The sequence below is a fragment of the Vombatus ursinus genome, unplaced genomic scaffold, assembly GCF_900497805.2.
Source record: "Vombatus ursinus unplaced genomic scaffold, bare-nosed wombat genome assembly UNPS02014812.1, whole genome shotgun sequence".
Classification (NCBI taxonomy): domain Eukaryota; kingdom Metazoa; phylum Chordata; class Mammalia; order Diprotodontia; family Vombatidae; genus Vombatus; species Vombatus ursinus.
Window position 1 is genome coordinate 11,683,767 of NW_020954590.1, and position 14,868 is coordinate 11,698,634.

Below are 14,868 nucleotides of genomic sequence, written 5' to 3' on the forward strand. Positions count from 1 at the left end.
TCAAGGGGGGGCAATCATGATCTCAGACAAAGCAAAAGCAAAAACAGACCTAATCAAAAGAGATAATCAGGGAAATTACACTTTGCTTAAAGATACTGAACATGTAAGTACCAAATGGCATAGCAATCAAATTCTCAAAACAAAAGTTAAGTGAGTTACAAGAGGAAATAGACAGTAAAATTATAATCATGGGGAACTTCAATTCAACCCTCTCTGACCTAGATAAATCTAACAAAATAAACTAAAAGGAAGTTTAGGAGATGAACAGAATTTTAGAAATGTTAGATGATAGACCTCTGGAGAATACTGAATGGAAACAGAAGTCTATTTATTGGTGTATGGCACCTTCACAAAAATTGACCATGTATTGGGTTACAAAAATCTCGCAACCAAATGCAGAAAAGTAGAAATATTCAATGCATCTTTACCTGACCATATTGCAATCAAAATTATATTCAACAAAGGACAATAAAAAAATAAAATACATTACCCTTCAGCTCATCATCCTCAGCCTGGCAAATATATGTCCCTTACACTAACCACCCGAAAATTGAGTTGCCTGTTTATATTCTGGATGCTCAATTATGGTACCATTCCAGTCAAGTTTCTTCTTAGACATCTTCATTGGCTTTTTTATTGTAATTATCAGGAATGTTTTGGTTCATAGTGAGGGTCTATCTACTGTTTCTCTGTTGAATTCTTGTGGATATAATTCAGTTGCATATATATCACTAAACCTATCATATTTAATACTTTCTAAGTATTCAAGATATAAAATCATATATAAAAGACCCTGATCTCCAAAAGCTTAATTCTAAGTATCTTTTTCATCAAACTTCACTGTTGAATTCTGTGGCATCTGTTTATGATCACCCTTACATCTTTGTTTCTTTATGTTGGAATTATAGAATTCTAGAGTAAGAGGGAAAAGGATCCATCATTAGCCCAATTTTAAAATAGCAACTAGAGCTGGGGTGGGGAACTTGCGGCCTCAAGGCCGCATGTGGCCTTCTAGGTCCTTGGGTGCGGCCTTTTGACTGAGTCCCAAGTTTTATAGAAAAAATCCTTTTATTAAGGGGATTTGTACTGTGAAGCTTGGATTCAGTCAAAGGGCCACACTTGAGGACCTAGAGGGCCACATGTTCCCCACCCCTTAACTAGACAAAGTGGCCAAGTTAGTTGTCCAGGATCACATAGCTAGTAAATGTCTCAAGGCTGGACTGAACTATAGGTGCAGTGTTCTATCCACTGGGCCACCTGGCTATCTTTCTAGCTACCCTCTATGTTATCTTCCCTCATTAGAAAACTCTTAATATTTGAGGGGAGGGATGATCATGTTTATTTGTATTTGTAACCCCTAGTACTTGGCATATTAGAACTGGGTAGATGCTGTATGTATGTTATCTATCCAAAGCCCAGGATGAAAATGAAAAGAATTATGAGAAACTGATTATTTTAGCTAGTTGAATAACATTTCAATCACTGGATAACCATACAATAGCAATTTAATAACATTTATTGACTGCCCATGTGATAAAAACCATCCCAAGTGGGACACAAAGCCAAGAAGAAAAGCTCCTGTTCTCAAGCACATACATATTAGAAGGACAAAGGCACAAAAGTTAATTTCACATTTATGAGTAAATGTGAAATACACACAAAATGATATAAATTTAGGTGAGTGGGGGAATGTAATAACAATAAGAAGTATGAGAAAAGGCCTCGCATAGGTGGACATTTGAAATTATCTTTGAAAGAAACTATAAATTCCAAGAGGCAGCGGTGAAGAAAACATTCTAAACATAGGTGACAGTCTGAAAAGGCAAGAGGCTAGAGTTGGAATATTATGTATAAAAAACAGCAAGTAGGTTTGCATTAAATTGAAATTGATTTGAATGTAGAGTATGTGAAGAGGAATAACGTAAGATAAATTTGGAAAAGGAGACTGGAGCCAGATTGAGAAGGGTTTTGAACAGCAAAGGGATATATATTTTGTTTTAGAGACAATAGGGATCCATTGACACTTCTTGAGTAGAATTAGCTGATCAGACCCATGCTTAAGAAGATTATTTTGACGTTCATATGAATGGGGAATGGTAGAGGGCAAAGTTTGGAAATACAGAGACCAATGAAGTTACTGCAATAATCTAAGTTACTGGAGAACATTTATAGAGCATTTCAAGGTTAACAAACTGCTGTGTGTGTGTGTGTATAATGCTCATTTGACCTTCACAACAACTTTATGATGTAGTTATTATCCTTCTCATTTTATAGATGAAGAAACTGAGGATGACAGGCTAAGTGACTTTCCTGAGTCATAGAGTTACAACGTGTCTGTGGAAAGATTCAAATCCACCTCCTCTTCCTGACTCAAGTCCAATGTCCAAATGAAGTAATATTGCCTCTAGTTGTACAGAAGTTTAAAAATATATGTGGAAAAATAATGCAACCATCTAAGATCAGAGTGTGAAAAGATAAGATTTTATTCATCAAAAGTTAACAGCAACAGGCACATATTAAAATGAGTATGGCAAAGCCTTTACAAATGGCTTTACACTGAAGCTTTCTCCTCCAAAATGGCTGTTGCAACAAACTGTAAACATAATTAATAAACAGTCTTTTACAGTAACAAGGGAAATACAAATGAACTAAAAGAAAGCACCAGTTTCTCTTAAAACTAGGTTACAGTTGTGCTTACTGTACTTAAAACAATTTAAAACAAACTACAAAAATGGAATGTTTTAAGTTTAAAATTAGTTCTTAAATTTTGTCCTAGAAAACATCTCCTTTTCACATCAAAAGGCCCACTGAGGGGTAACATTTCACCAAAGGGAGGAACAAGAAAACAATGCACTTTTTTTTTTTTTCAAATCAAAACAAGAAGTTTGGTCACTTAGCTGTGTGCATAGTTTAAGGCATCTGCAGCAATTTGTTACAGCTTCCAAAACTCCCTCCCCCAAGTGTGGTTGCTCATTAAGTCATCACATTCTAAAAGAATAAATTAAAAGTTTACAGTTTAAATCCTTTCCCACAAGGATAAACACATATTCAAACACAAACATTCTCTCTCTCTCTCTCTCACACACACACACACACATACACACACACACACACACACACACTCTCTCTCTCTCTCTCACTCACTCACCCCTACACTCATCCAAAAGTTTAAAATTCCTTTTTTGCACTCTCACTGCAGCGAAAGGGACACTTGTACCCTTGGTTCTGAAGGACACATTTCCCCATCCCACTATATTTCAGATTGGCAAATACCCTGAGCTGATTATGGTGTTTTTTAAACATTCCAGCTTTTCTTGCATGTGCAGGTTGAGAGTACAGTAGTGAAAACCACATGCAGCATCTTCCCTGCAGAACAGCGAGACAGCTAGGACATTGTTCATCTTCCCACCCTGCCCCCACCTCCCCATCCCACCTCTCAATTCAAAACTGGTATTTCTACTTTAAAAACGAAATTACATTCCCACGCAGCACTGGAGTGAAAACTGGGCTGTATTCTCTGACAAAAGCTCAGTTCCCAGTGCATAAAGTAAAACCATAGCAAATGGGAGACTTGTGTGGCATCCAAATGAGGAGAAAGTCAAACAAAAAGGGGATGTTTGGGTAAAGAGCTGCAGTCTCAGATTTGATCTTAAAAAATCGAGTGGTTCTTTCACAATCATGCTCCAAGGCAAATTTAGAACCCACATTTTTAGAGTCAATTTGTAAACATCAAGTCTTGTCAGAGGCAGCAGAGGCTGGGCACTTCACATTTCCATAGTTTCCATAGTGAGAACTTAGTGGTGGCAGGCCTTCTTTAAATTTTGTCCCATCAGCCTGGTTAAGTTCCGAGAGACCTCTGCTGAAGGAGCCATTTTAAGGCTCATAGTTTTGCTTTGAAAAACACATGCATGTGGCAAATGATGAAATGTCCTCTGTTACTCCTGGAGGATCCTGTCCCTGCTGTGTTTTGCATATTAAAGGGTTCACGCAAAAGTCAACTGAGGCATATGCATATTGCTATATGTTCAGGTTTTGTAACAGAAGGTGGGTTTAAAATATCCATCAAAGGAAATCTTGGAAATAAATAATGCTGGCATCATTCGTTCGGAAACCTCAGCAGACAGGAGTTAAGTTCTTTCACCTCAAGACCCCATTTCACAGCTCGTAAAAAAATCCTCCAAGAGTCTGTCTTGTGCCACCGATTCCAGGCAGGCCAGATGGAGGAGGGGTCACAACAATCGATTTTCCTGAGGTGATAATTCAGAGTCTACTTCTTCAAAGGCAGTGTCCATATCACCACCACCGCTGCATTGTTCTCCTTGCATTCCCTTCCAACTGGCTTTATTGAGTCCCACATGACCAAGCATGGTCTGTGATAGTCTGGTATTTGAAAATCTGGCCCACTCTGCAAATAATGGCTCCACTAGGTATGTCATAAAGCCTTGAAGGGGAGAAAGCAAAAACAAAAACATCAAATATGAATCTATTTTTTACATATTATCTTTTTAAAAATCTGTCAGAAACTTTAAAAAGCCTGATTCAATATTTACCACAGTCTATAATTCCTCAATGAGACTAGTAAGTAAAATTTAATTAAACTTCAAAACAGTTAAAAACAAACACAATTACACCATTCTCACACAGAGAACTCACAACTCAGTTGCCACTGGTCAAAACGTACTTGATCTCTTTCAGGACAGCAGAGTGTGATTTGGGATAGATGGTGGGTTGGACAAAACACTAAAAGCCGAGAACCCAACAAAGTTCTGGCAGGGACTTACAGAGATTCTACAGAAAGAGGTCGTAAGACCATGGTGACAGGGTTGTATAAACAGTGGGAATGGGAGGGCCTACTGAAAATTTTGTTGCGAAGTCTAACTTTTCTTTAGCTTAATTAATACTCCATCACTGATTATATCTATGGTTGATGTTAAGTATTATTCTACTAAAATGGTATGAAAGCATAAGTCCTGATTTTAAAATGCCAAAATCGATGCATTTTGTAAAATCCAAACACTACACTAACAGAAACTAATGTGTATAATAAAGCCAACAGAATACTTTTAAATAAAAAAACTGAAACTAAAAAAATAAGTGTAACTAGTAATCTAATTAATAGCTCTAATTCATTTTCACTGATCCACAAAAGGTTAATGTACAAGTATAAAATTTCAAATTATCCCCTAGCATGCTGAGTGGTCCTCTGCCAACATCTCCCATGTCATACAATTGATTCTAAAGTTCTTCAGAGAGACCCTAAAAAAAGTGTTCTTCTGACCTCCATATGAGTGCCTTCCTTGCATGAATTCTCCATAAAATAGTCTTTTAGGCAAATGTATGTTTGGCATTTGATGAACATGACCAGCCCATCGGAGGTGCACTCTCTGTAGTAGAGTTTGAATGGCTGTGGCTGTTTAGCTTGAGAAAGGACCTCAGTGTCTGGTACCTTATTTTGCCAGGTGATCTTCAGAATGTTCCTAAGATAATTATATGGAAGCAATTCAGTTTCCTGGCATGGTGCTGGTAGATTGTCCAGGTTTTATAGGCATACAACAACGAGGTCAGCATAATGGTTCTGTAGATGTTCAGTATGGTAAATGGTCTAATACCTTTTCTTTCCCATACTTTCCTTCAGAGCCTCACAAACACTGAGCTAGCTCTGGCAATGCATGCATTAACCTCATCATCTATGTGTACATCCTTAGAAAGGATACTGCCAAGTTAAGTGAACTTATCCACAGAATTCAAAATTTCTCCACTTGCTGCAACTGATGGTTCCATGTATGGATGGTAGGGCTGGTGGAAAATCTGTGTTTTCTTAGTGTTAATCGTTAGGCCAAAATTAGTACAAGCAGCAGAGAATCAATCCATACTTCGTTGCATTTTAGCTTCAGAGGTTGCATTGAGTTCACAATCATCTGTGAACAAAAAAAATAATCACACACCAACTCTCCTTCTATGTTAGTCTTGGTTTGTAGCCTTTCCAAGTTAAATAATTTACCATCGGTGCAGCTGCTAACCTTGAGGCTGTGTTCATTCTCAATGAAGGTATCTGACAACAATGCTGAGAACATCATGCTAAAAAGCATGGGAGCAAGCATACCGCCTTGCTTCACTCCACTGGTGACTGGGCAATCATGCCATTATGAAATTGATGTACAAGTACTAATGAACTTCTCCAGGCAACCAAATTTTGATATAATTTTCCATAAGCCCTCACAACTGATAGTATCAAAGAACTTAGCTCAACGAACATTGTGTACAGACCTCTGTTCTGCTCCTGACATTTCTACTAAAGTTGTCAGGCAGCAAATACCATCTCAACCACTCCTTGGCCCTTTCTGAAGCCACACTGGCTCTCAGGTAGATGACCATCTTCCAGATGAAGGATCAACCTATGAAGGAGAACTCTGGCGAGAATCTTGCCAGCAATGATTAAGAGAGTGTGATCGTCACAGGACAATCTATTTCGTTTACCTTTACAGAGATGGACAATGGAGGCATCCTGGAACTTGGGGTGGGGGGGAGATAACTTCCTTTTGCCATATAATCCAGAAAATTTCAGTCAGCTTTTTCAGCCTTTTTTTTTTTTCATATTGTATGACATTTCATTTAGATTCCATGCATGTATTTTCCTGTGTTGCCACAAGGTTGAGATCCATTCTTTCTGGAAACTCCAGCTTCTCACAGACTGCCTCCTTTACAGGTAGGTATTGTCATATTTCATTAGGCTCTATAAAAAGGGCTGGTGGTATGTGCATTAAATTTGCTATTTTGCTCTCTCTTGGAAGTGTATTCTCTTAACATGTAAGTCTTGTTACCCTCATGGTAAAGCCTTCTGTCATTCATCCTGAGGAGCACACCATCAATTCTTAAGAAAAATCTCAACAGCAGGAAAAAGCTAGAAGGTATCATTCTAATTGTCACACTTAAGCTTGAAATTCCATGATCATGAAGTTCATCTTCAAACAACAGAACTTTCTCAAAAAATTTAATCTGTTCCCTGGCTTTCAATTTCTCTGTTATCTATATGATCTGTTGTAGGCACAACCTTTAACTTAAGTGCTTCACTAAGCAATGTTCCTTTGTAAACTGTGGTATAGGTCCAATCATATGGTCTAATAACCTCTTTGGAGTGTTCACCTGCCGCCCTGCTCTCTTGCCATTCTTCAGCACATGCTACCTTAAGCACTCCCTGGTAGCTGTTTACACATTTTAAAGCATCAGTCGCATTGAACTCAATTCCAAAGCCAGAAACATGTTGGATTCTTAAAACGTTGTCTCCAAACATCATTTCAGGAAGAGATGGCCATGTGTAGCTCATCAGCTTATTTCTCCACATTGGCTGACTTCATGACGTGCATCCTGGCTGCTATCAGCTTCCACAGCCCGAAGTACAAGTCCTGGTGACTGCTCTGGATCATCATGGCCACGGTGGCGGTGCAGAACCAATGCAAGCGGTGGTGGAGGCCTCCCTTCTCCCCAACCCCTACTTCCCCCTCATCCCCAGCCCCGCTCTGCTCCACCCCAGCCTGGCCCCCAGTCAGCTTTTGTATGAGCAGTGGACCCTCTGCCTTGTAAATCTCAGCTGGAATAGAATCAGCACCAGGTGCTTTGCCATGGAGACGAACCTAATGGCATTCAAAAATCTCTTCTTCAGCTGGAAATTCAGCTAGAGAGGGACTGACTTCAATCTGAGGTAAATGGTCAATGGCTTCAGCATTGATTGATGATGATCTATTGAGAACACCACAGAAGTCTTCAGCCCAAATCTCCAGGATTATGTCCTTATCACTAATCAATGTGGCTCCATCAGCACTGAGTAATTCATATGCACCACATGTCTTTGGCCCATAAACAGCCTCCAGGGCATCATAAAAGTGCTTTGGATCTAGTTACTATCAGCATAAAACGGAATTTCATCTGCCTTCTTACTGAGCCAAGAATCCCGCAAATCTCTAAACTTCACCTGCATTTTACTTTTGTTGGAGTTAAATGCTTCCTTCTTAGGGACAGATGGTATCCTGCTGGTAAACCCTGTCGCGTTCTCATTTTTCATTTAGCAGCTTCTTAATTTCCCCTCATTTTCATCAAACCAATCTTGATGTTTGTGAGTGTTCTGACCCAGATGAGTAAATGCAGTGCTATACACCAATCTCTGAAAGATTCCCTCTAGAATTTCTAATACGATATTGAATAATACTGATGATAATGGACATCCTTGTTTTATTCTTGAACTTACTGGGAAGGCTTCCAGCTTATCCCCATTACAGATAATACTTGTTGATGGTTTTAGGTAGACATTTCTTATTATTTTAAGGAAAAAATCAACTTATACCTATGTTTTCAAGTGTTTTTTAATAGGAATAAGTGTTGTATTTTGTCAAAAGCCTTTTCTGAATCTATTGAACCTATATTTTTGTTATTGATGTAATAAATTATGTTAATAGTTTTTCTTATATTGAACCAGCCCTCCATTCTTGGCATAAATCCCACTTGGTCAAAACGTATAAGCTTTGTTATATATAGTTGCAGTCTCCCACCTAGTATTTTATCTCAACATTGAGAGAAATGATTATTTCTCTCTCATATTAATAATCAATTATTGGTTTAGGACCAGGATTTTTTTCAGAATCCTGGAGGTTGTTGAATCTCTGAAGGACATCGCTGAAAATGAGATTAAATGTTCTCAATCTTGCTCAGACCCCACCCAACCATACAAGGTGGGGAAGCTCATTGTGCTCTATACTGGTACGGTGGGAATAAATTCTTTGATTAGACTACCCAAGGTTGGGCAATTTAGGCATAAATGACATATTTAAAGTTATACCCCCCAGTGCCTCATTAGAATAGGACCACATCTCTGTAATATTCATTCCTTCTCATTAACTATTAACCAATCAGTTGATTGGCTATTTGATAGTTGATCAACTATTAACCAAGAGTTAATTGCCACCCTCACTAACACCCACTCTTCTAAGGGCACATAAACTGTGAAGCCCACTGTCTTGATTCATCTTTGGCATTTGAGAGTGTCACTGACCCCTTTTATTGGTAATATGCTACCATTATTAATAAAATGATTACCCACAAATTATATCTCTTCAATTTTTTAAATGTCACAACAGTAGTGAAATTGGTTTATAACTTCCTTCTCTGTTTTTGTTCTTCCTGGTTTAGGGATCAGCACCATATTTATTTCATAAAAGGAGTCTGGTGAGACCCCTTCTTGTCTGTTATTCCAAATAATTTTGTTAATATTGGAATTAGTTGATCTTTAAATGTTTGGTAAAATTCACTTGCAAATCCATCTGGTCCTGATGCCCTTTTTTGGGAAGCTCATTTATGGCCTTTTCAATTTCTTTTTCTAAATTAACTTGATTTATATATTCCCTTTCCTCTTCCGTTGATCTGGGAAATTTATGTTTTTGCAAGTACTCTCCCATTTCACTTAAATTGTTATATTTATTGGCATATAAATGGGCAAAATACTCCTAATAATTGCTTTAATATCATCTTCATTAGTGATGTATTCACCTTTTCATTTCTGACACTACGGATTTGATTTTTTTTCTCTCTTTTTAAAAATCACATTAACTAATGGTTTATCTATTTTATTAGTTTTTTCATAAAACCAACTCTTAGTTTATTAATTCAATGGTTTTCTCACATATAATTTTATTAATCTCACCTTTAATTTTCAGGATTTCCAATTTTGTGTTTAATTGGCAATTGCCTCCCTAATCTGCACACCTTTCTAAAAGTCTCTCTCTTATCCTATCCCCTTGCCCTATTTTTTAATCCATACACCCTTCTAAGAACCACCACCCCACACTATCCTCTTGCCTGCTCTATTTCTCTCTAAGTTAAGAAGACTCCTCTACCCTATTAAATATATATGGTTGTTCCCTCTTTAACCCAGTTCCAATGAGAATTAAGGTTTCTATACTACCCACCCTCCACTTCATCTTCCCCTTCACTATAACAGTTCTTCCACTCACACTTCTTTTGTATGAGATAATTTGCTCCATTTTACCTCTCCCTATCCAATTTTATTTTTTAGGATTACTCCTTCATCAACTCAAGCCCAAGATTTCTATATATACTCTTTCAAACTACCCTAGTAATGGTAATACTCTTAAGAGTAACAAATATCATTTTTTCCCATATAACAAATAATCAGGTTAACCTTATTAAGTCCCTTATAACTCAGTCTTTCTTGTCTACCTTATGTTTCTCTTGATTCTTATAAGTCAAATTTTCTTTTCAGTTCTGGTCTTTTCCTCAAGAATACCTGGAAGTCCTTTTGTTCATTAAATATCCATTTTTTTTTCCTCTTGCAGGATTACACACAGCTTTGCTGGGTAGGTTCTTCTTGGTTATAAACTCAGTTCCTTTGCTCTTCAGAATATTATATTTCACACCCTTAAGTCTTTTAATGTAGAAGTTGCTAAATCTTATGTCATCCTGACTCTAGCTCCACAGTATTTAAATTGTTTCTCATTGCTTGTAATATTTTTTCCTTGACCTAGGAGCTTTGAGACTTAGCTATAATGTCCTTGTGAATTTTCATTTTGGAATCTTTTCAGGCAGCAATCAGTTGTTTTCTTCAATTTCTATTTTACCCTCTAGTTCTAGAACATCATGGCAATTTTCTTTAATAATTTCTTGAAATATACTGTCTAGTTAGATTATTATTATTATTATTATTTTTAAAATAACTTCCAGGTTGTTTGACAATTCTTATATTCTCTCTCCTTGAACTGTTTTCCGGATCAGTTGTTTTTCTAATGAGATGTTTCACATTGTCTTCTATTTTTTCATTCCTTTGATTTTGTTTTATTATTTCTTCATGTCTTATGAAGTCACAAGCATCCCCCCTTGCCCAATTCTAATTTTTAAGCAGTTTTCCCGCTTGGTAAGTTTTGGGGTCTCTTTTTTCAATTGGCTGACTTTTTAAGTAACTTTCTTGCTTTTCTTGCATTATTTTTATTTCTTTTCTCAATTTTTTCTCAACCTATCTTATTTGATTTTTAAAGTCCTTTTCAAGCTCTTCCAAAAACTCTTTGGGCTGGTGACCACTTTATATTTTTCTTTGAAGCTTTACAAGAAACTATTTTTCCTTCTTTCAAGTCTGAACTCTGATCTTCTCTATCACCATAGTGGCTATCTATAGTCAAGTTCTTTCTCTCTTTCTCACTCATTTTTTAAAATGACTTATTTCTTGGCTGTTAACTTTATGTTAGATTTGGGCTTTGCTTCTAGGTGTGGGGATAACATCTCAGGCTTCAGGTTTTTCATGTTCTTGTTTACTGAGCTCCATCTGGGGGGCTCTGACCTCCTGCTTCTTTTGGTGTTCTATAATTCAAGACCAGGTATAGTCACTGCTCCTCCAGCTCATGCCTTGATCTATGAGTGACCGTAGGTACTCCTCTCTACTCCTGAGCCTCAACCAGAGCCCCCAGCACAGCTGCCACCACAACAGCTTCTGTCCCCTGAAGACTCTCAGGCAGCTCCAGCTTGCTTAGCTGCCCTGGAACCAAAAACTGAAACCAGGGACTCTGCTCTGAGAGTCTCTACAACCAGCAGGGTCCCTGCCCCTCTGTGACCACATTCACCAGTATTTGCTTGCTCCTCCTTGCCCTTACCCACAGGTTGAGACCCTTATCCAGAGGTTAAGACCCTTGTCTATTCAGTGCTTGTTCCTGGGCCCTCTGTCCAGCACCAGCAGAGGCCCTTGCAATCTTTTTTTGATACTGTCTATGGGATGAAAGCTCCCAAAACTAAGGCTACAGCTGCCCCAGCTGCCCCAGGGCTTGCTACTTATTGACTCAGCAGTATCTGCCTAGAGGCATCTGAACTTCCCTCCCATCAGACCACGACCCTAAGAGGTCAGATCTTTCCTAATGTCCTCTTAAGTTGTCTTAGGCTGGAGGACTGCTTTACCCTTTTAATTATTTCTGCCACTCTAAAATTTACTTTGAGGCATTATTTTAAGTTATGTGTTGGGGAGAATTTGGGAAAGCCATGTAGTTTCCTGCTTTATCCCACCATCTTCCCATAATTCTCTCTGAAAAATAGATTTTTTAGAAATGAAAGGGGTCATTTTTGTTTTACCAGCCGACTTAACCACTGTTGCAAAGTGACCACTACTGAGATGTACATGGTGGTCTTTTAGGCTGTACTTGCCTAAACTAGGTATTATTTTTTTTCTCCTTCATAGCAAACCAAATAAATTAACATGAAGTAAAATAAAAATGCTGGAAAATATTTTAATAGAATAAGACAATACTGAAGGTTATATTTCAAAGATATTTATCTTGAAAAAATGAAAATGAAAGCAAGTAATGACATTTTTCTAAAAAACAACACAAAATATATACACTTACCAATCTGAATGTTGGCAATTGATTCTGTCTGCCGATCACACAGCGGACTCACACTCAAATGATATTTTTTTTCAATATCTCCTACACAGGAAAAAAATGATAAAGATAAGAGAATAGTCTGTTTCTCCAACAGTAAAACATTGTCTCTGATATCCTTCTCAGATTTAAGATTTGATACTATGAGTCAGTAGATGTAAATGATTTCATTATATCAGAATCATTCAATGCTAGAAATGGAAAGTACACCACAGAAAGCATTTTATAGACAATATAATACTCTTAAGAGATTAAAAAATTTCCCAAGGCATGCAACTGAATTAGTAATAATGGTGGGATTAGAACTCAGGTTTTCTGGCTCCCAGATGAAACGCTATCACAACACTTGCCTACTTACATGTTTGTAAAATTACAGACTTAGTATTGCCTGTAAACTCTATGAACACAGAACAAGATGTCTACTAATCCTTCCATGAATTAATTTTGAGCTGGTTTAAAAAAATTATTCAGTCTCTGAAGACTAAGTTAGCATCCTGTCAAATGAAGAAGCTGAAAGATTTACTGTATATTCACTACTTAATAAGTAATTTCATCAAAGTGGAAATTCTTGAAAATAATGCAGATCACAGTATATCTTTACCTCATCCTGTTCGATTTTTATCTATGTTATTTTGTCCATGTATTTCCACATGTGATACAGTCAACACGCAGGAGGGTTTCATCTATTTCTTTTAACATTCGATGTGTACCAGTGCAGCATTCAAGCTATTTCTTGCTCTTGCTACATAACCAGACCACCTCCTTCTCCCACCATTAAAAGAAGTGTGGCAAAAGGGGTAGTTCTGAACTTGGAGTCAAAAAAGACCTGGATTCAAATCCTATCTCTGGCACTTCCTATACAACCATTTACAATCACTTCATCTCTCTGAGTCTTAGTTTCCTTGTCTGCAAAACGAGGACTACTGTGAGGATAAAATGAGTTAACACATCAAACATTTTACAAATTTTAAAATGCTAGACAAATGTCTATTATTACCACAAATTTCATGTAGGATACATTTTGTGTCCCTTCTTTTGAACAAATCATTATTAGTAATATGCTACTGCAATATTCTATTTATGCTCATTACATGCTTCTCCATAGCCCTCTTTTAGGTCACTCAAAATTTTAACTTGTTGAGAATGTAGGAGAACAGTTTATGATCTATTACTGATAATAACACTGGGAGAATACTGGTATTTATCAAATAGATTTGTGTCAGAGTAGTTTAGGATTGTTAAAAACACTATGTAATCTCCCCAAAGCAGTCCAAGTTGTTCCTTTCTTCTAATCAATTCCAGGTTCAGTTCACTATCCATCCACAGAGGATGTCTAAGACATATATACTAGTAGACTAACTCAAGGGACTGCCCATCCAAATGCGTATCAGAAACTGAACAATAAGCAGTCTTCATCCTTTTAGTTTGCTCTGTGTGGATCGTTCAACTTATCCTTCCTGTGGTGGCAAATGTTACTGAAGACTCTATATTATTCTGGGGCTTTTGTGCAATGCCATCTGCAAAGAGAAACATCTAGATGATCTTAACATCTACAGAGGATGTCTTTTATATTTGGTCTCTGCAGCTCATCTTGTGTGACAATAGTGAGTCCTTTTGGTGGGCATGTTTTCTCCACATTTTATGACCTTCTTGATATTGGTAAACGGCAGATCTTTGATTTTTTTGTGTCAAGGAATTTTGTAAGATCTTAACATATTCATCAGTCATCTTACTCGAAAGAACCTTTAAGACCATATTTTATATTACAGTCAAATACATTTTTTTTAAAGCAGTCAACCAATGTATACAGCAGGATCTTATAAATAATGTAGTCTGCTGCAGAACACTTTTTCCTATTCCCTTTTCATATTTCCATGTCACATGTACTACTGAAAACTACACATTCTGTAAGTAACTGAATCCATAGCCTCTTCATCTGATACCCAAACTGAGTGAATGAGTTGTAATGTACATCTACCTTGATGGAAGAATTCTTCTGTGACTTTTTCACTCCACTGCTTGCTTAGTTCCCAGGTCCGGCAAGGGTTGCATATATCAGCACACTTCAAAGCCATCTAGACAATACAACAACTATTATAATCATTACGTACAAAAATAAAATACTTCCATTTTCATTGTAGAGTATAAAATGTTCCCGTTAATTTCTCCAGTACTAAAATTAAAAACCACCATTACATTATGCATAGTTATTACAAAATAAAAAACTCATTATCTTTTACTTTCTGAGATGATGCCGACTATATTTATGTGTGCAGGAAAATGGCTAAAATGTCTCTATAAACTTCAAGTCTTTCAATATTAAGTATCAGTGCAGGATTTCTAATAAGCATCAGTTGGGATTAGATTGGCCTTTGCAAAGTTGTTTTAATTTTACAGGTTGACCTCTTGGAGTGCTGACTTCACCATGCTGATGTTCATAAAA

The 14,868-nt window shown here is 37.2% G+C and overlaps 1 protein-coding gene and 1 pseudogene across 3 annotated transcripts in view; both read right to left on the minus strand.

Moving 5' to 3' along the window:
- Positions 1-2,459: 2,459 nt before the first annotated feature.
- Positions 2,460-14,868, minus strand: part of LOC114054211 (high affinity cAMP-specific 3',5'-cyclic phosphodiesterase 7A) — a 141,220-nt gene continuing 128,811 nt past the window's right edge. For all 3 annotated transcript variants that reach the window (XM_027877382.1, XM_027877380.1, XM_027877381.1), the window contains 3 exons: positions 14,404-14,500; positions 12,390-12,470; positions 2,460-4,441 (listed from right to left, as the gene is read on the minus strand). In XM_027877382.1, the coding sequence (XP_027733183.1) occupies positions 4,230-4,441; positions 12,390-12,470; positions 14,404-14,500 (390 nt within the window). In that variant the 3' untranslated portion in view covers positions 2,460-4,229. The remainder of the gene's footprint in view (positions 4,442-12,389; positions 12,471-14,403; positions 14,501-14,868) is intronic.
- LOC114054212 lies at positions 6,597-7,427 on the minus strand (annotated as a pseudogene).